General features: G+C 48.6%; 1 protein-coding gene across 2 annotated transcripts in view; it reads right to left on the bottom strand.

The window, feature by feature from the left end:
- Positions 1–21,652, bottom strand: part of LOC146196213 (uncharacterized) — a 65,290-nt gene extending 43,638 nt beyond the window's left edge. For both annotated transcript variants that reach the window (XM_084596350.1, XM_084596351.1), the window contains exon 1: positions 21,525–21,652. In XM_084596350.1, coding sequence (XP_084452476.1) covers positions 21,525–21,623 — 99 coding nt within the window. In that variant the 5' untranslated portion in view covers positions 21,624–21,652. The remainder of the gene's footprint in view (positions 1–21,524) is intronic.
- Between the last annotated feature and the right edge of the window lie 5,491 nt (positions 21,653–27,143).

Below are 27,143 nucleotides of genomic sequence, written 5' to 3'. Positions count from 1 at the left end.
CGGCCACGTGTTCCCAGGTAACACTATCCCCCTCGGCAAAAGGCAACGTCCCGGAGCATGTTAGGCGTGTTATGTAGAGTGGGAATAACAAGGCTTGAGGTGGACTACATGCGCTATTTCGGAAGTGGGTGTAGCGGACGGTGACTTTGGGCGCAGTCACTTCGCGTAATACACGATCAGAACCTGTGTAGTGGGGCAGAAATATTTCGCACAAACCGACACGGTGGGACGGGAGCCAGAGCAATACCAGAAATCCGGGAGGATAATGAAAATCATGGTGGTGAGCGTCGTAGTGGCATTTTAAGGATTCTTAGGAGGCAGAGAGCTTGTGACGAGAAATTTGCCGGGCAGCATCTGCTCGGGCGGTGGTATCGCGGGCATAAGTACCGACGGGAGGGTCCAGTTGCGGGAAGCAAAGTGCCGAAGGGCAGTAAAGTCTCTTCGAAAGGGAAGATAGAATGAAGAGTTCCTAGAAGTATCATGGCGCGAAGAGTTGTATACGAAGGTGACAAAAGGCAAGCTGATGTCCCAGTTGCGATAATCATCGGAGACATATATGGCGAGCATGTCGGTGAGTGTGCAGTTAAGACGTTCCGTAACGCCATCCGTCTGAGTGTGATATGCCATCATGAATTTGCGATGAACGAAGCACGAACGAAGTATTTCAAGAACTCGCGAAAAGAAGCAGCGGCAACGGTCGGTAAATAGTCGACAGGGAGCGCCATAGTGATGTATGACGTCGTGCAGAAGAAAGTCAGCAGCGTCAGTGGCGCAGCTGTTTGGAATAGCGTGAGTGATTACGTACCACGTAGCATAATTGGTGGCCACAGCGATCCATTTGTCTCCTGACGAGGACTCCGGGAAGGGCCCTAGGAGGTCAAGGCCAACACGAGCAAACGGCTCAGTCGAGGTAGTAATCGGCCGCAGGTGTCCAGGAGGTAGAACAGGGAGTTTTTTCCGGCGTTGACAGAGCTCGCAAGCGGTTACATAACGTTTAACGGTAGGAGGACAAGATGATCAGCTGTAGGAACGTCATGCATTTGTTCTAGAAAGGCAGATCATATTTGTTGGGGAACGACCAGCCTCTTCAGAGCGCCATCAGGTAGCATCTAGCGACGGTACAGCGTATTCTTATGCAGCAAGAACATGGCGAGGGAAGAGTCATGGCTGTCTGTGCGGAGGCGGTCGATGAAAGAGCAGAGGGTTGAGTCCAAGCGCTGTTCTTCAGAGGTGTGGATGAAGTCGGATATGGAGAAGACGCAGAGGTCTGACACATGGTCTGTAAGGAAAGGGTGTCGATGGGATTACGTGACAGGCAGTCTGCATCCAGGTGGAGCTGACTGGAATATTGCACAATGGACAAGGTATACTCCTGCAAGCGTAGTGCCCAGTGACCGAGGCGGCCAGCAGGATCCTTGAGGGAATACAGCCAACACAAGGCGTGGTGGTCGGTAATAACACTGAAGGGTCAGCCAAATAAGTAGGCTCAGAATTTTCCAATGGTCCAAACGAGAGCCATGCACGCCCGTCCCGTAACATAATAATTCTGCTTCCCTGAAGACAGGAGGCGGCTGGCGTACGCAGTTACGCAGTGCTTGTGGCGTTGTCGCTGTACAAAAATGGCAACAATCCCGTGGCCACTGGCATCGGTGCGAAGTTTCGTCGGGACAGACAGGTTGAAATGGGCCATCACAGGAGGATTGGTGAGAACAGCGATGAGGCTGAGAATACGTTAGCCTACTCTGGCCCCTAAGAACAATAAGAACAAGGAACGCCTTTCTTCAGCAGGTGCGTGAGATGGCGAGCGACAGTTGCGAAGTTCGGGACTAACCGACGAAAGTAAGCACAGCTGTATAAAACTGCGGAAATCACGCAATGAACGGGGAGAAGGAAAAGCATTAACAGCGCGACCTTTGTCGGGATCGATTTGCACACCGGTGACACTTACCAAATGGCCAAGCGCTCTAAGTTCGCGGCGACAGAAACTACGCTTCTTTGAGTTCAGTTAAAGTCTTGCACGACAGAGAAGTGCAACGACGGACGAAAGGCGACGGCGGTGGCTTTCAAATGAGGGCGAGTAAACAATGACGTCATCCAAATAGCTCCGTTCAAACGCGGCAGGGGCGTTACAAAGTCCAAAAGGCATAACTTTAAATTGCTAAAGCCCATCGGGAAGGAAAGAAGCCAACAGTCGGCGAGGCCAAGGAAAGCATTGGGGATTTTACTTTGTCTTTTTTTTAATTTCTCTTAGGTTCTCACATAAATTAGTAATGTAATCTGTCTAGGGGAAAGATAAACACAAAGTCGATGGCAAAACAACGTGCCGATGGTGGGGACCGACCCACGACCTCCGAATATCGCGTCCGGTGTTCTTCCAACTGAGCTACATCGGCCGCTGTCCCACCTGCTACTTTCTTGGGTATTAATGTTGTCTGTATACGAACCTTGAGATTGTTCACCAGCGCCGCCCTCAACCATAGCGGTGGACACGGCGTCACGTTGTACGTGACGCTGGCGGTAACTCAGGACGTTCCACGTCCACCACTATGGTTGAGGGCGGCGCTGGTGAACAATCTCAAGGTTCGTATACAGACAACATTATTACCCAAGAAAGTAGCAGGTGGGACCGCGACCGATGTAGCTCAGTTGGAAGAGCACCGGACGCGATATTCGCAGGTCGTGGGTTCAGTCCCCACCATCGGTATGTTTTTTTTCCTTATACTTTGCGTTTATCTTTCCCCTAGACAGATTGCATTACTAATTTATGTGATTACCGAAGAAAAATAAAAAAAAGACAAAGTACAATCCCCAATGCTTTCCTTGGACTCGCCGACTGCTGGCCTCTTTCCTTCTTGTATTATAACGAGTACCCTCATTTCCCCTTCATTTATCTGCTTAAAGTCCATCGGGTGTGAGGAAAGCTGTCTTCTCGAGGTTTTGTTTGTCTACAGAGATTTTTCAGTAGCCGCCTACGCAGGTCGGCGGAGGAAAAGTAACGAGCTCCATGTAAACAATCCAACGCATCATCTATTCCTTCTTTGTGATCTTGTTCAGATATCGATAGTCGACGCAGAAGCGCCAACTGCCGTCTTTCGTTTTAACGAGCATGACAGGGGATCCCCAGCGGCTGTTCGAAGGTTCGATGATATCGTGAGCCAACATCTTGTCGACCTCCCTCTGGATGACTTGGCGCTCAAAAAGGGACGCACGATAAGGTCGCTGATGTAGAAGTCTGCATCGCCGGTGTCAATGCGGTGAGTCACAACTGATGTTTGACCCAGAGGGCCGGCGGCAAAATCAAAAATATCGGTGAAGGACAACAAACGTTTGTGAAGGTCCTGAGCGTGCCCGCGGCTGAGGTCGGAAGCAATCATCACGGAAATAGGGTCTGTAATGCTGGTGGGGAATGCGAGTGCTTGGAGGACGCTTGAAGGCGGGCTAGGGGTGAGAGAAAAGAAGGTGCAGTCTGTGAGAGAAGACAAGGTAGCAAGGAATATTCCTTCGAGGAGAACTTGGGGCGACAGACTGAAGTTCAGGATAGAAAGGTAGGTGCTGTTCTGAGTAACGCGTACGATGAGATGAGGAAGAACGACGTTGCGGAGGAGAGAGACCAGGGTGATGGGGCACGCAACATAGTCGCTGTCAGGCACAGGCGGGAAAAGTGACAAAGGCAGGTAAACAGCAGTGTCGGTGGGCAGCTAAGCAAAGTCGGGGGAGTGAAGGCGGCGTGTTGATTGAGGATCTTCTGAACAGACAGGGAGATCTAAACAAAAAACGCGCTGCAGCAGTCGATAAGGGCTGAGTGGGTCATTATAAAATCAAGACCAAGGATCACATTGTGAGGACACTGATTGAGGACAGTGAACAAAACAAGGATGTGATGACTGGCAAGGATGACTCGAACTGTGCACACGCCAGTCACAGCAGCAGTACTGCGGGGGTCTGCACGTTTTCAGGTGGCAGCAAAAAGATGAGCCGAGACTTGGGCACCAGTGTCAATGAGAGAAGGGATAGGAATACCATTCACAATGGGGGAAAGGAGATTACAGGGCGAAGCAATGAGCAGTAGAGGATTTCCAGGTCGAGGTTCCACTGCAGCGTCACCTCCGGGAGCTAGGAAACTAGAAGCGGACGGTTGAGGATGGTGAGAAACTGCGGCGACGAATTGGCGCACGGGAACAGCGAGCTGGCGGGGAGGGAATGCGGCTGGGCGCAGAAGGAGGCGGAATGATCTCGCTGCGGGGCGGCTCATAATGAGGCGAGAAACGGCGGGAGCAATAGTCGGAATAGCGATCAGTGTAGGGGAAAGGTCGAGGTAATGAGGACCAGCGGCTACGGCAGGGGCGAGAAATGTGGCCTACACACTAGCACCGCACACAGATCGGCCGATTGTCAGGGGTACGCGACTCATCAGAATTTCGAAAATGGTAACGTTGTCTGCAGGTGTTTTGAGGCGTAGCGAAAGCGACCATGGGGGGAAAGGGGCTCGAACTCTGGTGTTCCACAGTGCGGTTACACGGGGACGCCCAAGTTGGCAACCTCCTGACGGACGACGCTTTGCATAACAGATATAGTCGACATGTTGCTTTCCGAGAAGAGCGCGTTAGATGTAGCAGGAGCGAGTGCTTCTAGTTCACAACGCACGATGCGAGCAACGTTTTCAAGATAGTAAGGCTTTCTTAGAGTCAGCAGATCCTCGCATGGGGAGCTAGTGACGGTGTTTGGGAGCCGATAAAAGCGGTGCGCAATGCATCTGTGCTTGGCCTGCTCAAAGCAGCGAGACACCTGTAGAACGGAGTCAATCCTAGACCAGTCCCGACGTTGTGACAGGTTAAAAGCATCGCCGCATATGTCTTTGGTGATGTGCCCCACCTTATCAGCTTCGGTCATGTCATTATCAACCTTACGCACAGGGTCAAAACGTATTGAATTTTTGCTGATATAAGACTCTGTAGATGTCTGGGCGCGAGTTGCAAGGTCCCTCTTGGCGGCGAGCTGACGGCCAACAGGCTTTCCGAACAGGTCATATAGTCTTTTCTTGCGAACATCCCAGGAGGAAGTATCTGCTCCATGTGTTTTGAACCACACGCGTGCGGTGCCGGTGAGGTAGAAAATTACATTGGCCAGCATCAGCGTGGTGTCCCACCTGTCGTGCTGGCTATCATGCTCATAGAGCGACAGCCAGTCGTCGACATCCACCTCATCTATACAGCAGAAAGGGCCAGGGTCTCGAGATTCAGCCACGACAACACTGGGAGTTGCAGAGGTAGATGAAGCCGCGTCGGTACTCATTGTGACGACCGACATCCGAGGTGACGACCGCTATGAAGATCCAGCATAGAGTCATCTCGAACCCGCGACCTCCACCAAAGATGTTACGGGGATGTATTTGTTAAAGGTTGAGCTGCGACAGACAGAATTCGGCGCACTGACGTAAAGGGCCGCCGAGAATCCACACTGACTGCGCCGTCGTCTTCTGGAACAGTCCTTCATCTTTTACGCGCTCCTCAGTCGTCGTTGTCGTCTGCGACCGCACCACTTCGTCGGCCACGCGTTTCTCGCCAAATATGTAGCGCTGCAACGAACGACGACGATAAGAGGCAAACAATGAGAGGCAAATGCTAGGAGAGGAATGGTGGGCTTCCGCCACGTTCCACTTAAGAGACATCTAAGAGAACTAAGTTTTAAAACAAATTTCTTAGTTTAATGTCTCCCGATTATATATTATACTATCTTAAAAGACATGCTAGTCAACAATGAAAAACTGCATAGTGCAACAACTAGAAAGCGACCAAGCAATATAAGGTAAGTTCACGACATCTAATAAACGCATTTCTATAGCATATATATGGAGCATGAATCGTGGTAGCTACCGCAGACAATTTTGAACAGCACCGATGCAGTCGACACAAGTTCATTACCCCGATGCCGATCCCTCCTGAGCTGCGGAGCTATCCAAGATGCGTCGAGTTCGGAGTTTGTCGCTTCACCCGTGCTTCGAGTTCTCCAGAGCTTAAGCCGAGTTTGCACAATAGCAGCCAGTAAACGCAGATAGCTTGAAGAATGCGAACGCAGCAGACAATAAAATGACGAGATAAAGCAACATATTGTCCAGTTCTAGCCAAAGGACGGGACGATGAAAGTGACCGCAGGTAAGTAAGGCAGCAGCAGGAACCAGCGCGATAGTGGGGATCCCTAGAACACCAAAACGATCGCCCGCATCAGCGTCTTCTTTCACCGAACTCTCGCACTTTGTCTTCTTCGGCTACACTGCCTCCTCCGAAAAGAAGCATCGTCATGATGCTAAGCACAAAATGATATGACCGCGCGCAGAAGTACACACGGTCTCGGAACGTTTGCTAGTAGAAGGAAAGGTTCTAGGTGATCACTGGTAATACGGCTTAGGCCGCACTATGTGCACAATGTCAGGACGCGAGGAACAGCGTGACGACGGTTGCGTTACACAGGGCAGAACATCATAATTAAGTTCACTAATGCGGCGAGCAACTGTGTACGGCCACAAATACCGCTTCATGAGTTTTTCTGAAAGCCCTCGACGGCGAACCGGTGTCCACATCCAGACATTGTCTCCATGCCGGAAATTGACGTCACGTCTCCGGAGATAGTAGCTACGAGCATCGGTACGCTGTTGCTGGCATAAGTGGAGTCTGGCCAGTTGTCGAGTTTCCTCCGCTCGTTCGCATACTAGCCGAGCATCATCAGCTACGTCGTCTGGCAGAACATGAGGCAGCATAGCGTCAAGCTTGGTGGTGACTTGCCTTCCATGCACTAGCTGGAAAGGCGACGTACGGGTGGTTTCCTAGACTGCGGTATTATAAGTGAATGTGGCATAGGGCAGAACCTCGTCCCATTTCCGATGGTCGACATCCACGTACATGACGATCATATCGGCTATAGTTCTATTGAGCCTCTCCGTTAGTCCATTAGTTTGCGGATGATACGCTGTAGTTCGGTGGTGGCTGGTACAGCTTAAACGCAAGTTCTCCTGAATGAGTTGCGCCACGGTCAGCAATAGCACTGCTGGGGCACCGTGCCGGAGGACAATGCTCTCGATGAAAAGCTTGGCTGCCGCCGCAGCCGTCCCCGAAGGAAGTGCGTGGGACTCCACGTAGCGCGTTAGATGGTCCGTCGCTATGATAATGTATTTTTTGCCCGGTTGCGACATTTGAGCCCAAAAAAATTTATTCCAATGGTATGAAACAGAGCACTCGGTGATTCAATTGGCTGGAGAAGACCCGCCGGTCGAGTAGGAGGTGTTTTTCGCCTTTGACACTCGTGACAGGTTCTTGTATATGGATGCACGTACTTTGCGAGTTTCGGCCAGTAATATTTTTCTCGAATACGCGAAAACGTTCGGCTGTATCCTAGATATCAGCAGTAGGATCATCGTGGCACGCTTCAGTGTCCCGCTGCGCAGATTTCTGGCACGACAAGCAGCCATGATCTCTGGCTGCTGTCGAAGTTTGTCTTGTACTAGACATCATTCCGAATCTTAACTGCAGGGAGAATACACTGGAAAACCCTAGGTGCCCCACCTTCGTGTCCTGTGAGATGCGCCATCAGTTGATGAAGCTGTGGATCATGTCGTTGCCGATCTGCCATACTGTCAGGATTCAAGGCCCCAAAGAAGTTATCTTCCTCATGCTCTGTGCCTCCTGGTGACGGTCCCATGGGTTCTCGAGACAAGCAGTCAGAATCAGGATGTCTTTTTCCGGATTTATGTACGATCGTGGCTTCGTACTCCTGTAGCCGAAGGCTCCATCTAGCAAGCCGGCCCGCAGGATCCTTAAGATCGGCTAGCCAGCAGAGCGAATGATGGTCGGTGACCACATGGAACGGGCGGCCGTACAGATAGGGCCGCAACTCGGTTATGGCTCAGATGACGGCGAGGCACTCTTTCTGTTGTGGAGTAATTGCCTTTCGCCTTGGAAAGAGTTCGGCTTGAGTACGCAGTACCCCGCTCAGCTTAATCCTCGAATTAGACGCGCACTGCCCCTAGTCCTTTGTTGCTGGCATCCGTGTGCAGTTCATTATCGGCATTTTGATCGAAATGGCCTAATATAGGTGGTGATAAAGGGCTTGCTTTAGTTGCCTGAATGCTAGCTTTTGTTCTACCTTCCACACAAAGTCGACGCTGTCTTTCGTAAGGTGGATAAGTGGCGCTGCGATCTGGGCGAAGTTGCGAACGAAATATTGGAAGTACGCGCAGAGACCAAGAAAGGTTCTGACAGTTTTCTTGTCCGATGGTGGTGGGAAAGACGCCACGGCCGCTGTTTTCTCGGTGTCTGGTTTCACGCCTCTGTGGCTGACTATATGCCCAAGAAACTTCAGCTCACCATACGTGAATCGACATTTCGAAGGCTTGAGCGTAAGTCCGGCGTTCCGTTTAGCACGAAGAATAGCTTCGAGGCGCACATGATGGCCAGCGAAGGTGCTTGAAAAGATAACGTCATCCATATAAACTAGACACGTCTGCCACTTCAGTCTGGCGAGCACAGTGTCCATGATGCGTTGAAATATTGCGGTCACTATAAATACGCCAACGGCATCACCGTGAACTCGTAAAGGCCATCCGGTGTTATAAACGCAGTCTTCTCCCGGTCTCGCTCATTAAATTTGATCTGCTAGTATCCACTTTTCAAATCGATAGACGAAAAGTAGCCGGCGTGACGAAGCAGATCGAGGGTGTCGTCGATTCGCGGCAGTGGATATACACCATTCTTTGTCCCCTTGTTGAGTCGTCTGTAGTCCACACAGACCAAAGCGTCCCATCTTTTTTCTTTACCAGCCCAACAGGTGCGCCCCACGCACTGTTTGAAGGCTGGATGACATCTTCATGTAGCATTTCCCGCACTTGTTCTGTAATGTTTCTCTTTCCTTCACGGAAACTCGGTACGGTGGTTGGCGAATCGGGTGGGCCGCGCCATCGACAATAATTCTGTTTTGCGACAGGTGTCTGGCGAACGCTGGATGTCGTTGAAAAACAATCGCGGTAACGATGCAAACGTTCGAGCAAATCGCGTGTCTGGAACGACTGAAGTTTTTCCTCGATGCTCACTTGCAAGGTTTTTTCTTCCTCGTGTGGTTCGGGCGGAATATCCCTTTTAGGCAACACAACAGCCTCACGAGTGTAACTTATCTCTTCTCTATGGGCTTTAACTGCCACTTTTGTCACGTCCTGCGGCTCGTTCCTAAAGTTCGTCACCAAGATGTTGGCACGTCATCCCTGAACATCGTCTATTCCCTTTGCAACACCAATTTCCTTCAAACCAACATTTGTACACTTCCTTCCAGGAGGCCTTCGCCACAGGTCTCGGCTCGAACAGGTAGAAATAGTGTCGAGCGCGGTGGCAGGCTCACATGCTTGGCATCAACTTTAAGCGCAACTGGGGTGGCTCTACGAAGCCTCGGCAGTAAAGTACGCTTTCGGAGGGTTAACGTATTCTGCCCTATATAGATGACTGCGCCATATTCACGAAGGAAGGTCATTCCGAGAATAACATCCTTGGAGCAATTCTCTAAGATCACATATTTGACGGGACATGTCTCACCGTGAATTTCGACGCGGGCGGTACATTTTCCAACTGGAACGACGAGGTGTATCGGAGGTCCATTCCATTGGGCGGTAACCTTCCAAAGTCGACGACATAACTTACCGCTGAATACCGAGTAATCGGCGGCAGTGTCAACGAGTGCAGTGACCACGTGACCGTTGATAATAACGCCTACATTACTAGAGGCCGCAAAACAGTTTTCGTTTCCGCGTGTGCCGTTGTTCGTGATTGATGTCAAACGTACGTGGAGGCGTTTTCTTTCGGCCGAATTCGGCAACGCTACCTCCAGGCCTCGCTGCACTCAGCTTTCCCGACGACGTAGAGGAGACAAGCTCTCATGGCGAGACATGAGAGAAGGCGTGGGAGCGTGGCGTGGCGAGTGCGAGCGGGATACATGGTCATCGGTTTGCATCGGCGATGAAGAGCGTCGAAGATATTCACGGTCATCGGTTCGCATCGGAGGGGAAGTGCGTCGACGACACTCCTAGATGTCTAGAGGTTATTCAGCGTAACGAAGTAGCCGGTCGCTCCGGCTGAATCCTCGCAAGCCGAGATCTTGGTATGGGCAGTGGCGGTAGATATGGTCAGGTTCACCACAGTGGAAACACAACGGTCGGCTGTCCGCAGTTCTCCAGACGTCGGCTTTTCATCGTATCCGCGGCTTCGATTATGTGTCATGCTGTGCCAGGAATTCATGGCGTCGAGACCCAGAATCCGTAGCCCGTTGGTACTGGTGAGGTACGGGCGGAGGCCGACGGAGAATGGCAGCATAACGTTCAGCCGGCTGTTGTTCTGCACCAGCAACCATTGGCCCAGTAGAGATGGCTTCTGGTTTGAGTGCCTATCGCACGTCCTCACGAACGGCCGTAGCGATGGATACTGGGGAAGGCTGCTCAGGAGCTGGGAAAAACCTCTTGAGCTCCTCGCGCACGACTTCGCGAATGATTTCGCGGATGTTGGTGAGGCCAGCACCACTAGGTCCAGCCGAGGCAAGGCTCGAGACGTTACGGTAGGTTACCAGTCGCTGATAGTGGCTTGTTCGCGTGGCCAATGCGCGCTCAATGTTAGCCGCGTCGGCCACAAAACTGGCTACTGTAATCGGCGGATCGCATATAAGTCCGCCAAAGATCTCATTTCGGATGCCCCGCATAAAGGCGTGCACTTTTTTCCCTCCGTAGTCTCTGGGTCCGCGCGAGCACTTAGGCACAGCCCGTCCTCTACAAAGCTTCTCACACTTTCGGCAGGGCCCTAAATTCGAGCTTGGAGGAGATCTTCGGAGTGCTTTCGCTGGTGCTGGTTCGCAAACGTGCGCAACAATTCGTTCTTGCAGAGCTCCCAAGAGGTGAACGAGGACTCGTAGTTCTCGAAGCAGTATCATGCCGTTGCCTCCAGATAGAAGTAGATATTCAGAAGGCACTGATCCGGGGTCCACTCGTTGTGGCGGCAACCCACTCGTAATGTTGAACCTAGTCTTCAACATCTTCCAAGCCACCGCCACGAAATTGGGTGACGGTCCTTAGGGTCGCCGGCACGTAGATAATCCGCGCAGCAGCCGCACTCTCGGTTTGCTGCAGCTGGAAGGACATGGTGACGTTCGCCCTGGCGGTCTTCCCCTCGGGCAAGAGTCTGAATTCCGGCGCTTGGCCTTGGTGACGTCGACTGGCTCGGGTTTCAGATGCTGTAGCAGCCAAGAAAATTTGGCGGCCTGGACTTAAGACCGAGCTTGAATTACGTGTAGAGCTATGCTGCATGAGATTCGTATACTTGGCGACTTCACCAAATGTCATGTCCTAGCCAAAGAACGGGACGACGACAGCGACCGCAGGTCAGCAGGGCAGCAGTAGAAACCTGCGCGATGGCGGCGATCCCCAGAACACCGAAAGGATCGCCCGCATCAGCGTCTTCTTCTTTCTTGAATATATGGCACAGCCTCGAAGGGGGATTGGCCAGGGTGCAGTGTGGACTGCCAAATGTCCTACGCAAACTGAATTAGTGCATTAAAGTAATTGTCAACTAAACAAAAACATAAGATTTAGGATCACGAAATTGAAAGGAAAAATACGAATAAAAAATTTCGAAGTTAGTAAATTTGGAATACAATTAGCAAGGCGATCTGTACGTAGCTGTGATGTAGTTATGTAAGTACTGACAAATGTGTGGCAACGCAAATCCTTCCGCAATCGCACCGAAGGAGAGTAGAAGCGGGACCGACAACGTAAATCCCAAGAGTGCAATTGGAGTTTCTAAATGCACCCTCCTCTGATGTGAAAACCTTCGGCAAGCGAGTAGGAAGTGATCAATATTTTCAATCTTACTGCAAGCCTCACAAATGTTTGTGGGGCTGATCCTGCATCTACATAAATAAAGATTTAGGCGAGGAATCCTGCATCTCATGAGAGTCATCGGTACTTCACACTGCCGTGGTTTACATTAATGAACTTTCCATGAGTATATGAGATGCTGGTGTTCGGCTGTAGATAGTAAGGGATCATTGAATGAAGCGGCTAGGTATTGATAACGCTAAGAAGAGGACCTTCCAAAAATGATGATAATAGGGATGGTGCATGAAACAGATGCATCAAGAGCTGATTTAGCCAAGAAATCTGCCGCTTCGTTCTGGAAAATACCGCTGTGACCGGGCGCCCAGATGAAGCGTATGTTAAGCGGGGATCCAGGCACTGGTAGCGGGCACTGGTAGCGAGCAGGACAGGAGCGGTGGTGGCCTAACGTTTAGTCAGGTAGTCCGCTAAAGCACCTCCTCTTCCTCGTTCTCGGCTATCTGTCCGCTTAATCGGAACTTCTTCTTTACAATCTGGCCCCGCAGAAAAGAGGAGCCATCCTGGCGACTCAAGGAGACTAAATGATAGCAGGATCGTAATAAGGCTTTAAGCGGTCGACGTGAAAAATCTCACGCCTACGGCGGCGAAGGTCGGGAGAAGCGGCTAATGGTTCAACTAGGTATCTGATGGGAGGAGTCTGTTGGAGCACTAGATAGAGTCCGTGGTATTTGGAAGTAAACTTGCTGGTCAGACCTGGTGGCGTCGATGGGACCCAGAGCTATACGTGAGAACCGGGAGAGAATCGGTGGACAGAGTGGCCGCTGTCGTTGTGCGCTTTCTTCTGGGCTTGCTCGTCCGAAGCGAGCGAGCAAGCTTGCGACATTCTTCAGTGTGCCTGGCAGCTGCTGAAAGTGATGTATATACTCTGAGATATCAGGACGGTAGGGGAGGATGGTGTCGAGTGGAGACGAAGGTTCACGCCCGTACAGCAGAAAAAATGGCGAGAATCCGGTAGTTGCCTGAACGGCGGTGTTGTAGGCATAGGTTATAAATGGGAGAATTTTGTCCCAATATGAGTGGTCGGAGGCGATGTTCTTGGATATCATGTCACCGAGTGTGCGGCTGAAGCGCTCTGTGAGGCCGTTGGTTTGAGGGTGGTACGCGCTGGCTGTCCGGTTGATGCTCTGACATTCACGTAGGACCGCTTCGACAACCTCGGATAGGAAAGATTTGCCTTGATCACTTAGAAGTTCACGAGGGGCTCCGTGCCGCAGAATGAAATGAAGAAGAAAGGACGCGATATTTGATCCGATGGCCTCCAGGAGTGCTGCTGTCTCCGCATAGCGAGTAAGGTGATCGACGGCCACGATGATCCAGCGATTCCCTGCAGGTGTATATGGCAGAGGTCCATACAAATCGACGCCAACACGATCGAATGGCCGGTATGGGCACGGAAGATTCTATAGTGGAGCCAGCTGATGGAGAGGAGGAGGCTTGCGACGCTGGTAATCGATGCATGAGCGCACACACTTACTGATGAAGGTATACATACCGCGCCGGTAGAAGCGCTGTCGCAACCGTTCATAAGTTTTAAATGCACCCACATGGCCACACTGCGGATCGTTATGATAAGAAACACAGATATCACTACGATGGTGACGAAGTACGACTAGCAGCCAATTACGGCCATCTGGCATATAACTGCGTCGATAGAGGACACGGCCACGAAGGGCGAAATGCTGCGCTTGACGACGAAGGGCGCGAGGAGACGGTGAAAGTGACGAATTCGTAAGAAGATCGATTAGTGATGTTTGCCACGGATCCTTGCGCTGTTCTGATGGCATGTCGTCGATGGACAGGGGGACAAGGCGGAGCTGGGGGCAGAGAACAACGGAGCGTCAGGAGGCACCGGCAAGCAAGATAAAGTGTCTGCGTCGGAGTGCTTGCGCCCTGTACGATGGATAACTCGTATACCATATTCTTGCAGTCTAAACGACCAGCGGGCGAGACGGCCGGTGGGGTCTTTTAATGAAGAGAACCAGCACAAAGCGTGGTGGCCTGTAACAACATCGAAAGGGCGCCCATACAAGTATGGCCGAAATTTCTGAAGCGCCGAAACAATAGCCAAGCATTCCTTTTCTGTCACCGAGTAGTTGGTCCCGGCCTTGGTCAATGTTCGACTTGCGTACGCCACAACGTATTCATCAACACCGGATTTTCGTTGGGCAAGAACAGCGCCGAGGCCGGCGTCGCTGGCATCGGTGTGCACTTCGGTAGAAACAGCCGGGTCAAAATGGCGCAATACGGGGGGTGAGGTAAGTATCGAGCGCAATTTCGTGAAAGCAGTAACGCAAGCCTGCGACCAGGCAGAAAGATCTTTGTGAGCGCTGAGAAGTCGCGTCAGAGGGGCAATGATGGTCGCAAAGTTCCGAACGAAACGCCTAAAATAGGAGCATATATAAGCCTATAAAGCTGCTAATTGCTTGATAGATGTCGGCTTCGAGAACTCAGCGACAGCGCGGAGTTTACACGGATCTGGAAGGATGCCATCCTTAGACACTGAATGCCCTAAAATACTGAGATACCGAGCGGCGACATGGAACTTTTCCAGATTGAGCTGCTGACCGGCATCGCTAAGACATTGCAAGACAGTTTCAAGGCGAGCTAGGTGGGTCGCGAAGTCTGGTGAATATACGACGATATCATCCAAGTAGCAGAAACATGTATGCCACTTCAAACAGCAGAAAATATTATCCATCATGCGTTCAAAAGTGGCGGGCGCGTTACACAGGCCAATCGGTATGACAATGAACTCAAAGAACCCGTCGGGGGTGAGAAAAGCTGTCTTGGGGCGATCGTCCTCAGCCATTGGAGCTTGCCAGTAGCCAGAACGTAAATAGATTGAAGAGAAAAATTCTGCTCCATGCAAAGTATCCTGCGCGTCGTCTATGCGTGGTAGCGGATAGACGTCCTTTCGTGCGATCGCATTAAGGCGGCGGTAATCCACACAGAATCGAATAGACTCGTCTTTCTTGACTAAAACGCCCGGGGGCGCCCAAGGGCTACTGGAAGGCTGAATGACACCCTTACTGAGCATCTCGTCGACTTGTTAATCAATAATACGCCGCTCTGAGGGTGATACACGATAAGGACGCTGGCGTAATGGGGCGTGCGCACCGGTATAGATGTGTTGGTCAACAGTTGATGTACGACCCAAGGATAGCTGCTGGATGACAAAGGAAGCTCGGAATCGGTTTAGCAAGTCGATCAGCTTGGCGCGTTGATCTGGAGCAAGCGCACTGTCGATGGCTTTATCGAAGGCAGCCAGAGGCGACGAAGGATACGAGGAACGGGGTGAGCTAAGGGCACTGACGTTGTCGCGGATTGTGTAGGCGCAGGTGGAGAGAAGTGGCGGGATGGTCACAAAAGTTTCTGATCGAACAGGCTCGGCATGCCCAACGAACTCGCCAAGTTGCAACTTGAGTGGCTAGAACGAATCATTACTAACGACGTGTTCAGTGCGGACGCATCGTACGCTAAGGACGGCGCAGGGGAGGGGAAGACAGCGTCGTGAGACGAAAAGGGAAGATGGGGTGAAGAGCACTGTAGAGTCTTGTAGGGAGGCACAGTTTATAGGCACAATCGCAGCAGATGAAGGCGGGATATCAGTAGCATCTGCAACGTGGCATTTGGCTTCCCCAAGAACGTTAGCGACGCTCGGTGCGGTGCACAGCGCTGAAAGCTGTACTTCGGCACGAGCGCAATGAATTACGGCGCGATTGCGACACAAGAAGTCCAATCCTAAAATAATGTCATGTGAGCAGTCACGGAGAACGATAAAACTGATGACATAGCGGACGACCTGAATGGTGACTCGAGCCGTGCAGGTACCGAGCGGTTCGGTGTGTTGAGCAGGGGCGGTGCGCAAAGAAATCCCAGAATACGGCAGAACAACGTTTCGTAACAAGCGGCGCAGTCTAATGTCAATAATCGACACAGCAGCACCAGTATCTACAAGCACAAGAGTACAAACATTTTCAATGGTAAGTTCGATTAAATTGTTTGGTGGCGAAGCAGGACTTTCACTTGTCGACGAAAGCGCAGTTCTTGCCTGCTGAACTGCGTCTAGTGGTTTTCCGGCATTGGCGAGGTAGAGCGACGACGCATCGGTGACGGCAAGCGACGACGCGGAGAAGTGTGGCGGTGGTCGTGCGAGAAGTGGTCAAAGTCAGACACGAGCTGAGGTGGCGCACGGGGTGGGGACGGCGGCTGTGGGTAGGCAACCGGGCTCCGATCGAAAGCGTACGGGGTCAAGCGACGGCGGCACAGGCGTGCAACATGGCCAGGGAGACCCCATGCAAAGCAAATGTGCCGGTTGTCAGATGTGCGCCAAGGGCGTAGAATAGGTGGCGCACGGCGCTGAGTGAAAAATGCGCGCTGAGGTGGACCATATGATGGAAAAGGCGTAGGAGGGGGTGGTCTTGCGGCAACCTCAGCATAAGACAGTGGAGTGGGTTCGGACATCGGAAGAGCGTCGGCATGAATGAGCGGAGCTGTCAGTGGAGCGGCATGAAGAGTAGGTTTTCGGGGGTGGAAGTGCGTCGGCAACTTGTTCCTGAATAACCTGGCGTGGTCGGAGCCAGGTGTGAGCTGGAATGCGGAACGTGTGGAATTAGCGATAATTGCCCTGCAACTTCTTCCTGTACGAAGTCTTTGATTTCTTGAATAAGTGTGGAGCTTAGAGTGGCATTTGCCGTAGCCAAGATCGTAGGTGCAGGTTGTCGAGGGACGACGCGTTGGCGACGAAGGTCGTCGTAACTTTGACACATCGTGACAACATCACTGAAAGTGCGGGGCTCTTTTGCCATGAGGATGTTGAATACACCTTCATTGATTCCCATCATGATGTGGCGTATATTTTTGGCTTCACTCATCAATGTATTTACACGGTGGCACAAATCTAAATCATCTTCGATGTAGCCAGTGAAGGTTCCGCCTGTCTGTTATACCTAGCCCGTTATACTGTGTGGCACGGGCAGAGGCTCTTTATTTTTCTTTACTTTTCATGCCTCAGCATAATATATGTCTGCTATACCTAGTGGCACGGGCAGAGGCATATTATCTTATATTTTGTGATAGTCTCACCATATATTTTGTGGTAGCCTCACCATATGTCTGCTGCACCCGCTCGCGCGAACGGTGTTCGGCGCAAAGCTTGCGGGCCGTAGGGCGACCGAAGACATCCACAAATCGGGATTTGAACGAGGCCCAAGTTGAAATGTCAGCCTTGTGATTTGTGAACCATAACTTTGCTACTTGGGTCAGGTAGAAGACCACATTGTTAAGTTTCAGGAAGTCATCCCACTTATTGGGGGTTCTTACGCGTTCATACAAAGAGAGCCAGTACTCCACGGCCTGAACGTCGGTACCGCTGAAGATCGGCGGGTCCCGCTGTCCAAGTACCCCGGTGCATGGAATAGAAGGGGCCGATGGAGCGGGGCCAGTGGTGTTGGCGCTGGAATCAGTCATTGAGGTCGGAATTTGGCGGCTACGGAGCGCCAGGGCGAGGAAATGGAAGATAAATCCCGCGACCTCGACCAAGTGTTCAGCGGGGATCCAGGCACTGGTAGCGGGCACTGGTAGCGAGCAGAACCGGAGCGTTGGTGGCTTAACGTTGTTGTTGTTCTCCTCTAATGTGATGGCACATACCCACACAGGAGGATCGGCCAAGAATTGGGGTGCTGATATATTAGATTTTGAGATGTATAACTACACTGGAAAAAAATAAAATAATAATAAATGCTAGGGAATAGACAAGGAAATGCAAATATGATAAACCAAAATATATAAGAGTCAATACTAACGCACGCAGTAGAATAATAGTAAGATTTATATGTACAGATTAAAACTTCAAAGCATATTAGCCAGGTAGATGTTTTGTTTCTATTAAGAAGTTTTGAATGACGTTGAAAACATACCTGTGGCTGTACCCAAGCATGGTGGCACCGAACGATAATAAAATTTGGCTGCTCAAAGTAAGACCCAGCTGTTGTAACGGCTTCTCTAAGTACCGCTTTCTCATCATGGTAAAACAACGGCAAAATATCAAGAAATGGTCTATTGTTTCCGGTTCCCCGCAGAATGTGCAGACAGGAGAAAGCGCCAAACCAGACCTGTGCATATAGAAATTTAGGGGCGGAATACGACAGCGTAGCCTGGTTAAAGAGACCTCAGTCTGCCTTGATTGACATGATTTCCTATTCCTGGAATACTTGAGGTGCAGGTAGTCATCCGAGGATAAAATAGATCCAGACTGCGTGCTTAATAATGCACGCCGCCAAAATCGTGCTGCTGTTATGTACGCTGTTGCCGGGAGGATGAGCAATACAGGGCCGTTCAGAGAATCTTTGGCTAGTCTGTCTGCAACCTCATTGGCTGTCACATTGCTGTGTCCTGGTACCCACACTATATGTATGAGGCTCAAATGTGAGGGGAGCAATGAAAGAAAGGTGTTTAAAATTGGCGAGTGCATATTCGAAGAAAGCGACAAGCACAAAGAATAAGAGTCTGTAATTACAGCCACTGTTGAGTATGTTGGGTCTAGTTTGCGCAGAGCAAGCACCACCGCCAGCAACTCCACCTGGAAAATTGGAGTAAAATCCGGAAGACAGACTGAAAAAGCCCAGTCTAAAAGCGGACTGTATATTCCAACGCCGGCTTTTTCATTAAATTGAGAAGCATCCGTTGCTATCGTTATGCTAACGGGAAGACTTTGTAAATGTTCTAATAATCCATTTAAAATGTGAGGTGGTAAGTGTTTTGCATTATTTGGGAAAATGTCATCATAGACAATTTGAACCGACGATGCACTTACTTTTGTTGGAAGGATGTTAGAAAGGACTACGTGCAAAGGTTGTAACAGATTTTGCACTAGAATTACCTGCGGGGTATGAAACCGAGGCCATCTGACCCCAAAAAAGGAGTCTGGCTCGCAACAAAAAATTGATATGGAGCGGTGGAATTGTGATTCATATATTTTCAGATACGTCTGGACAGTCAAGAATTGTAATCTAGTTAACAACGGTGGTATTCGGGCTTCAAGGTATAATACATTTTAGCCACGAATTCGGGGAGCCCAAGACATAATCTAAGCGCTTCCCGCTCTAAAAGAACAAGCGGACGAATTTTGTAAGCAGGTGAACCAGAAAAAAACACAGATCCAAATTCTATAATTGGGCGTACATACATAACATAAATCATTAAAAGTGCGTCTCGCCGCATCCCAGACCTTGGATTGCTTAACCTGCGCAACATACCCACAGCACGTGCCCCCTTCGCTGCAACGTTTAGTCAGCTAGTCCGCAAAAGCACCTCCTCTTCCTCGTTCTCGTCTATCTGACCGCTTAATCGGAACTTCTTCTTTACACGTATTTCTTTCATCCACCCCGGTATGAAATACTTTAGTGAGCGGCTAAGAGCATCTCGTGCTGACTCCAGTGACAACAAAACAGAAAGAGAGTCTGATAGAAAAATTATTTTTGCTTGACTGCTGGGAACTTTTAGTAGTGCTATCCCAATTGCCATAAACTCTGCTAAAAATATCCGTGTATAATCCGGGACAAGCTCCGAAAAACTCCAGCAAAGAGAATGTTAAAAAATTCCAATCGCTGCTTTCTGCGCAGTCACAGACGCACAAGTGGCAATTACAGTGTGATCAGGAAACTTTTCAAGGTAGCAGCTTCTTTCTTCACCGAATGCTCGCGCTTTGTCTTCTTCGGCTACAATCTGTCAACGCGAGGGCGCCCTGAGAATGCAGCCAACTATTTTCAAACAGCAGCTTGAGTAATGCAACGCACCAGCACAGTTTATTCTTCTCAATAAAACTCTGAAAATCACAATACCATGACTTACACACCACCTTTCTGCACATTCATCAGAGGCTGATTAATAGTAATAACTGCTACTCCCGTTTCGAGCCCATCATTGGCTTGCTTGATCTTTGATGTCTATGTGTATCCGAAGGTCGCGGTCAATAAATAAAAACTATCATTATGTGAGCTAGAAAAACTACGAAAAAGGAAGCATTATGAGGTTTGACTCGTTTAATTTCTCGATAACTGCATAAACATGTACCAAAAATAACATTTATTTCAGCAATGAATCTAGTAGAAATTGAAATGTTCTATCTACCGTCAACGGTTTGGGTAACGTATCTCAAATTTTAACCCTGAAGGCAAATCTAAGAATACAATAGCCACTGTTTTTTCAGGGTAGCATAGACTACTGACTGCTTCGGAGGGTGTTGGATTTGTTATTAAACGTGTCGTGAGGCTTAAGCTTACTTATATCGTGAGAATATTTTGCGAGCTAGTCTCCAGCCATTATGACTGCCAATCAAGCATTACAAAACGGTGTTCAATAAGGCAGTGATTGTTGTTTAGTAAACGTATTTATGGACTGTTGGAACTATTGAAACACACGAAACCTGAGCACGTAATTTTTCACTTGACATGACAAAGAAAGAGCTATAGTAATAAGTGAATGACTGAAGGCTAACGAGCGAATTTTTAAGGCTGAAATTGACGTAAGAAAATTAATCGGTGCGCTCATGAGTTTAATTGCTACTAAATCATTAATTTACGGTCCGTAGAGCCGTCTTGCACCAAATGATGATACAAAATTTGTGGTTGTTAGTAAAGTACTTAAGTTTAAGATATATATATATATATATATATATATATATATATATATATATATATATATATATATATGCTAAAACGCAAAAAAGCTGCAGCCAGCTGTGCGAAAGCAGACCAGTATTCATCGTTCCTTCACCACCGCCGTAGACAATGGGGTACTGTTATTCACACATGAATGAGTACGCGAACCAACTTTCAGAGCCACTGCTTCATTAAAATCACACGCGCAGTCTGCCAGGCCACGTAAAACAACGCCACCATAATATTCCATCTACATTGTAAAATATAAAACATTAGAAGTTATTCTAAAGTGCATTCGGTGCATACATATGTGACCAGAAATGTTTAAAGTGGCACAAAGGGCGTAATAAATTTCGCAAAAGTCACCGTTTAAAAAAAATTTACTCGAACAAATAATGCACTCAGTGTAACGATAAACAATCAAAAGAGAGCGTCGACGACGCCTTCAAGTGAGCCGTAATTTTGTGGACTGTACGCAAAGGCTATGAAGCAATGCCCATGTGTTGATTACCCCAGAATGACGAACTCCAGACAACACATTGAAGCTGGAGGCATGCCGGTGGTTGAAGTTCTTGATCTGATACCACTACTTCGCTCATGAAGGGTGTGGCAAGAACATGAGAAGGTACTGAATTTCAGAAAACACGGGACATTCTGCATAGCCCACCAAGTTATTTTTTTTTTGTTGTGCCTGAAGTAAAAATTCTTACTTACTGCTGGCGTGAAGTACTTTCTAGCCCTTTCTACTGTGTCATTTGTTGGCCGAACTGAGGCCATAAGGGCCTGCTATATGTAAAGTTTGATGCCCATTAATGAAGACTCCAAATCAGAATATATTTTACAAAGAACCTTACAAAATCCATTGAGAACAAGGACTAACAGTCCGTTGGGCAACATGGCAAATTATCCGTATTGGTATCTTACGAGATACAAAAATTCTGTTTATTTACCTTCATTGCATCCGTGTCAAATGCGACAGCGGATTCATGGTCTGGAGTGCACGCAAAAAAGAATCCTAGGAAGGCACATAAAGACGCAACGGAGGACATATTCTAGCAGCCGTGCTTCTACTACCCACGTTGAAACAGTTGTCACGCGTGCATATATAGAGACTCGAAGCGTATGCGTACTTCGACAAATGCCACCTAGATACATACAAAGAAAAAAAAATCTCTTAATAAGGCCGCATTTAACACGTCGGGATATTCGCAGCCAAGCGTGAAGACGCATAATTTATGCACATGAGTGCAAATAATAGCGCTATGAAATCTTTTAGGCTTGAAATATGGTCTAGAAAACTAAAACATGGGAATATAAATAAGAAATATGGGAATAGAAAACTGAATAAGAGGCACTGGTGGTGACCCGAAACAATGAGCTTCCACTGGGCCATTGGCCACTCAGTTATGCCATCAACATAGCCATGCCGTTCTGCATTCACCTCCCAGCCAACCACTGAGGCCTTCACGAGGCATCTGTTTCGGTCTCATATAGAAGGAACTGCGTACATGGAAAAGTAAAATTGGCGTCCATTAAGTCGTTCATTAAGCGGCCCATTAAGCGGTAGCTTGATATATGCGAGATAAAGAATTTGCGGATGCTGAGCACGTGCATTGTAGGTATTGTGTGTGATTGAATCTAGTCGATAGCGAAATGTTTACTGCGATTTCATACTGTTGAACATTTTTAACACCATGGGTGCAAATGCACACAAAGTTACAACAATGTTTTATGCATTCATGAATAATTTGAATTGCTGTATGAATACAGCACCGGACATAGCACACTAATATGCGATTTTGCTGCATATCACGTTTGTAAGCACACTGCAATGCTCTATAACACAGGCATTTCACATATATGTTCTCACCTTAGTCTGACAGATCTGCCACACTTGTGCTTATAATAGAGTTCGGGATGGTATTATGTTTACTGCTGCACGGCTGCTTAGTGAAATCAATTATTGCGGTGACATTTCATTCATTAAATCTGGTATAGCCGTGTGGGTTGATGCACAATTCTCTGTTAGTTGAAAGCCATTGTTCGCGCCCCAACAAAATCAGCTCACCTAAGGGCTGTCGATTTTTCCGCAAAGCCAGCCTATTGAAACGATTACCTCCATTGTATACAAACATGTCACTTACCTTACATTGTATGTTATCATTCTGTTCACTGAAGCATTCTGGTTAAGGCATCGTAATGAATTACAAGTATGCAATGGTACTGATAGTGCAATTTCGTTGCATGCCTCCTTAGCTAAATCCTCCTTTCAACTGAGCCACTGTTTAGTTGAAACTAAAAGAGCATAAACAATTGCTAGTATAAATTATTTATTGCGTTATGAAATGAGGTTATTCATACAAAAACAAGATGCATAATGCGTCTTTCAAGAAGAAACCTGCACTAGAAAGTTTGATGTCTGCACCTTTTCGAGTATCCGTTTCAGCGCCTGTTCAAACGGAGCCTTTACAAATTCCTCATTGCAGAATAACACAAATCTATAGAAATGAAGTTACGGTTATGATCATGGCTTTTCATCTATCTACATTATATTATTCGTTGTCAAAAATACTTAAAATCTTAATTTCTCAGACCCTGTACAGTCAGCGGCACATATCTAGTAGAACAGTCAAGCAGTGCGCAGCTGTGGTCGATAAGAAACTGAGATGACAGCCAAATGTCTTCTTTTTATGTGTCAGTTGCAACTTCCTTTGTACGTTTGCATCGCTGTGCTGTCGGGCACGCGTTACCTTTAGAATCAAGTAGCTGCAGTGAAATGTTGCTTTGTTAAGATGGAAATGTAGCGCTCGAGAGCTCAACCAAAGATGTGTGTGTTGAAACTAAAGTACGAGCGCTAATGAAGATGAGGACGGCAAGGATCTGGAAACACACGAGCGCTAGAACTAACTTGTAAAAGTTTATTCCGGAAGACAGAGTGGAATATAAAACAAGTGGTGGCCCGACATCACACATGCGCAGCGAACAAACGGTTCAGGGACATCGCAACTTATTTCAGTTTTTTTTCTAGACAGGGCGCTATATCGCTTCCTGTCTTTCGAAGCCTTTTATCGCCCTGTGTAAGAGAAAGTTTAAATATGGCCAATGCAACTGAATAATTTGCCCGTGGCGCTTGCTTGATGTCAGACAGCGATTTTCCTTTATATTGCGTTCTGTGTTTCGAAATAAACTGTTTCAGGTTAACGCTCGTGTGTCTCCTGTCCTAAAATCCCTTGATAATTTGAAAGCAGCGACACCCTCCTGTGCACCGCGCTTTCCTCCTCGATTCTCCTCGCACGGCGGTGGCGACCGCTGCGCACGACATGCTTTTTCTCCTTGGCGCCCGGCGGCCGGCCGCAGCAGTGAGTGAAGCGCGAGCTTTTGGGCCAGGTCCGCGCTCCAGGAGTGCAGAAACGTTTTCAAAAATTGCAAGAAAAGCATTGAGAATGCCGAAAGTAACGTTCATCAATTGATTGGTTTCTTTTTAGAACTGTTTGAATGGGGAATACTGATCAACAAAGCTTTCAGGCGAGTTTTGTGCTGCAGACATTTTTTAAGTCACATGATAAGGTGTTTTACTTTGTGCACGTAATCTAGTACTGCCTCTGACTTCGTGTTGTTTTTTTAGACTGTGAAATCTGTGAAACTTCGGAAAACGATCCAGGCTGGTGCTTTGAACTTCAAAATCAAAGAAGGTCAAAGCAGGACTTAGTCTATTTCGCTACTGCAAAACTCGGTCAAGACGTGGTTTGAGAACCACGAGGCATCCTTGTCAACTGGGCAGCTTTTCGCGGTTAGTTGCTTACAACATTCACCTAGAGTGCAAGCAAAGAGAACGCAGAGATTGTCCTTCATTCGACGTCTTAACAGTCCAATGAGAGCGTGGCCATGTTTGTCGCGGACATGACGTAGCTTTTCAATCGGGCCGACCCTACCATGCCCGAAGCTATGAAAGTATGTCACATCATTCGCGGGGTGAAGGAATAGTTGTTCACTGGCCTCATTCGCGACCCTCCAAGAACTGTCGCAGATTTCGTGAGAGAAGCTGCCAGTATGGAGCGCTCAGTGCAAGAACGGAGTACTCAATACGGCCGTCAGGCAAGCGTAGCGGCCACACCCTACAGCGTGGCCGTGACAGCAGCCAGGGACGAGGGATCGCGGGAGCTTGTGAGGAGCATTGTCCGCGAATAGCTGCAGAACCTCTACTTGGGCGCTCCACCTGCACTGAATTCTTCTCCCAGGGAGTTCATCCATGATGAAATCAGGCGAGCGGTGTAGCCACCACCAGCATCACAACCGGAGCCATGCATAATGACTTATAGTGATGTCCTACGTCGACCTGCCCTCGAGCCACATTCATTCCACCCCGTTGCCGGATCACAGCCTCGCTACCTGCGCCCCGTCGAGCCGCAGCAATACCAGCGTCCCGCTATCAGCAAGGCGCACTTGTGGCGCATGCACAACATACGGCCGCTCTGTTGTCACATTGGAGAACCTGTCTATATTATTCGCAATTGCTTATACCGGAGAATAGGTTAAGAGGATTTCCACCAAACGCGCCTCGACCCCGCTATGGCGAACGCCCACAGGAGACTGAGGAATACCTGGTTGTTAACGAGATGCACCCGTCGTCACCGCAACGGCAGTCGCTGTCCAAATCCAAATCCTTTTTATTCAGTATTTTTTTGTACATACATACTAAGGCAGGAACAAAAAGCTACTGTACCATATAGAAAGAGATTGGTAAAGAGCGGACACTCCCATAGAGCCCAGCGGCTCAGTTGAATGTAGCGCACCAAGCGGCCGGCGGCAACCACTTCCGGTCTTAGTGAAAGGCGCGCGATTTGAATGCTAGCATGCGCTGCGTCCTGCCCTTTTGATGCATTATTTTAGTTTTACATGGTCTGCTAGTATTTGTATTTATTTTCAGCATGCATAACAACATTTTTCAGCTGACTTCGAATTAAAATTCGCTACAAATAAAAGCTCTGCCACGCTATGCTAGGTTTCAGTAATTATTAGCTAGCATTCTGAAGAATTTTGCGTTCCGCTTGCAGTGCTTAAGAATTGCCTGAAAAAAATGAGAATTCATGCGTCACTTTCTTTGTTTGTCCGTTTAGATTTTTGCCATTAGATACATCTCTTGAAGACTTTGCGAATGAAATGACTCATTTTGTTTTCTGCAACGCTGGGTTTTACGGCGCATTTCAACGTCTTGAAAGAAAGAAAGTGAAGGAGCGGCCTTCTTGTTTTGTGCTCTGCGCTTTTTTTTTGCCTGAATTACGTATTTGTTAGAGGCCTGTACAAAAATGCAATACCCGTAACCAAAGGCCAAATAAATCGGACGTTTACACTGTTTCCAACAGGAGAAATACTTTCTTTATCGAGAAAGAAGCAAATGAAAGCCTCGCTGAGTTGTAGGCCTTGCGGCTCACCCGTTTTTCTTTAGTTCCTGAAAACTTCCTGGGGCTTGTTGCTATCCTGTAAACAGAGTGCCCCGTTTTCCTCCAACGTGATTAGCAGTTCAGGTGAACTGCGCTTATGTGAAGGGCGCCCGCTTATATTAGGCACGTAAGTTTAGCCAATTACTCCACGCCACGGAATAAGAGAACAACGACAGTCATTTCAGGACATCTCCCAAAATAGTGTTGTTGCTTGCCTGAAGTATATATCTCGCTGTTGGCCCCCTCATACTGGTCATTCATTTAAGGGAGCATAATGCTGCTCCCTCCAGCTTGTTTTCTAAATTTTCTCCTGCAGCAGCTCAGTGGCTTTGGCTGCTGGAAAAAAAAAATGTGAGATGAAATCGCGGCAGTACATGACCAGAAGGATCCAAGGAAAATACAATAACACCCGTATACTATGCAATCATAGCACCTTAAGGAATAACAGGTGGTCGAAAGTGACATGGAACGTTCCACTGCGGCGTTGAGCAAAGCCAACATGCAGAACCACTGGTGGTTGAAAACCATCCGAAGCCCCGCATTACGCCGTCATTCGTAGCCCACAAACAGCCTTGGTGTAATGAGATGCACATACTTTTCATTATTGGCTAGTAGGAGCTGGTGGAAATGAGCAGATTCCTCGGGAAGGTGGGCAGTTCTGGAAATTTATTTTATAGCATTAGCATTAGAAAAAAATATCAGGAAATCTCAAGGCACCCACACGAGGAGACCGGGTATAGAAACGCACGAAGGAAACATGTGTTTCCATACACGGGCGCTGCCTCCCTGTATTTAAAAACGAAATGAGGGGAGGGGTTGATGACCGTAGTTGAACTGACGTCTATTCTTTAGAAGGGCTTGCCGAGAGTTCGTTGACTAGCGAAGGGCACCGTCAAGCAATGCAAACATACAAAAAGCTGCCGCGTTTGCATTTAAACAGGTGTCAGGCTCTGCGCGCTTCGCGCACTGCGGAGTAAGCGCGTCAGTGCGATCACGATCCTCCTTCCTCCTCTTGCGAGCGTGCCAGCTACGTGGCAATGGTAGCCAGCCAAGCAGTCCTTAATAACTAAAAACAAGCCCTATCGCCCCACCATTCCATGAAATACTCAGTCCCTCCGTAGGAGGCAT

Source organism: Amblyomma maculatum, chromosome 3 (genome assembly GCF_055883805.1).
Source record: "Amblyomma maculatum isolate TAMU_Amacu chromosome 3, ASM5588380v1, whole genome shotgun sequence".
Lineage (NCBI taxonomy): Eukaryota > Metazoa > Arthropoda > Arachnida > Ixodida > Ixodidae > Amblyomma > Amblyomma maculatum.
The sequence above is the reverse complement of the archived record's forward strand: the minus strand, read 5'-3'. Positions and strand labels throughout refer to the sequence as shown.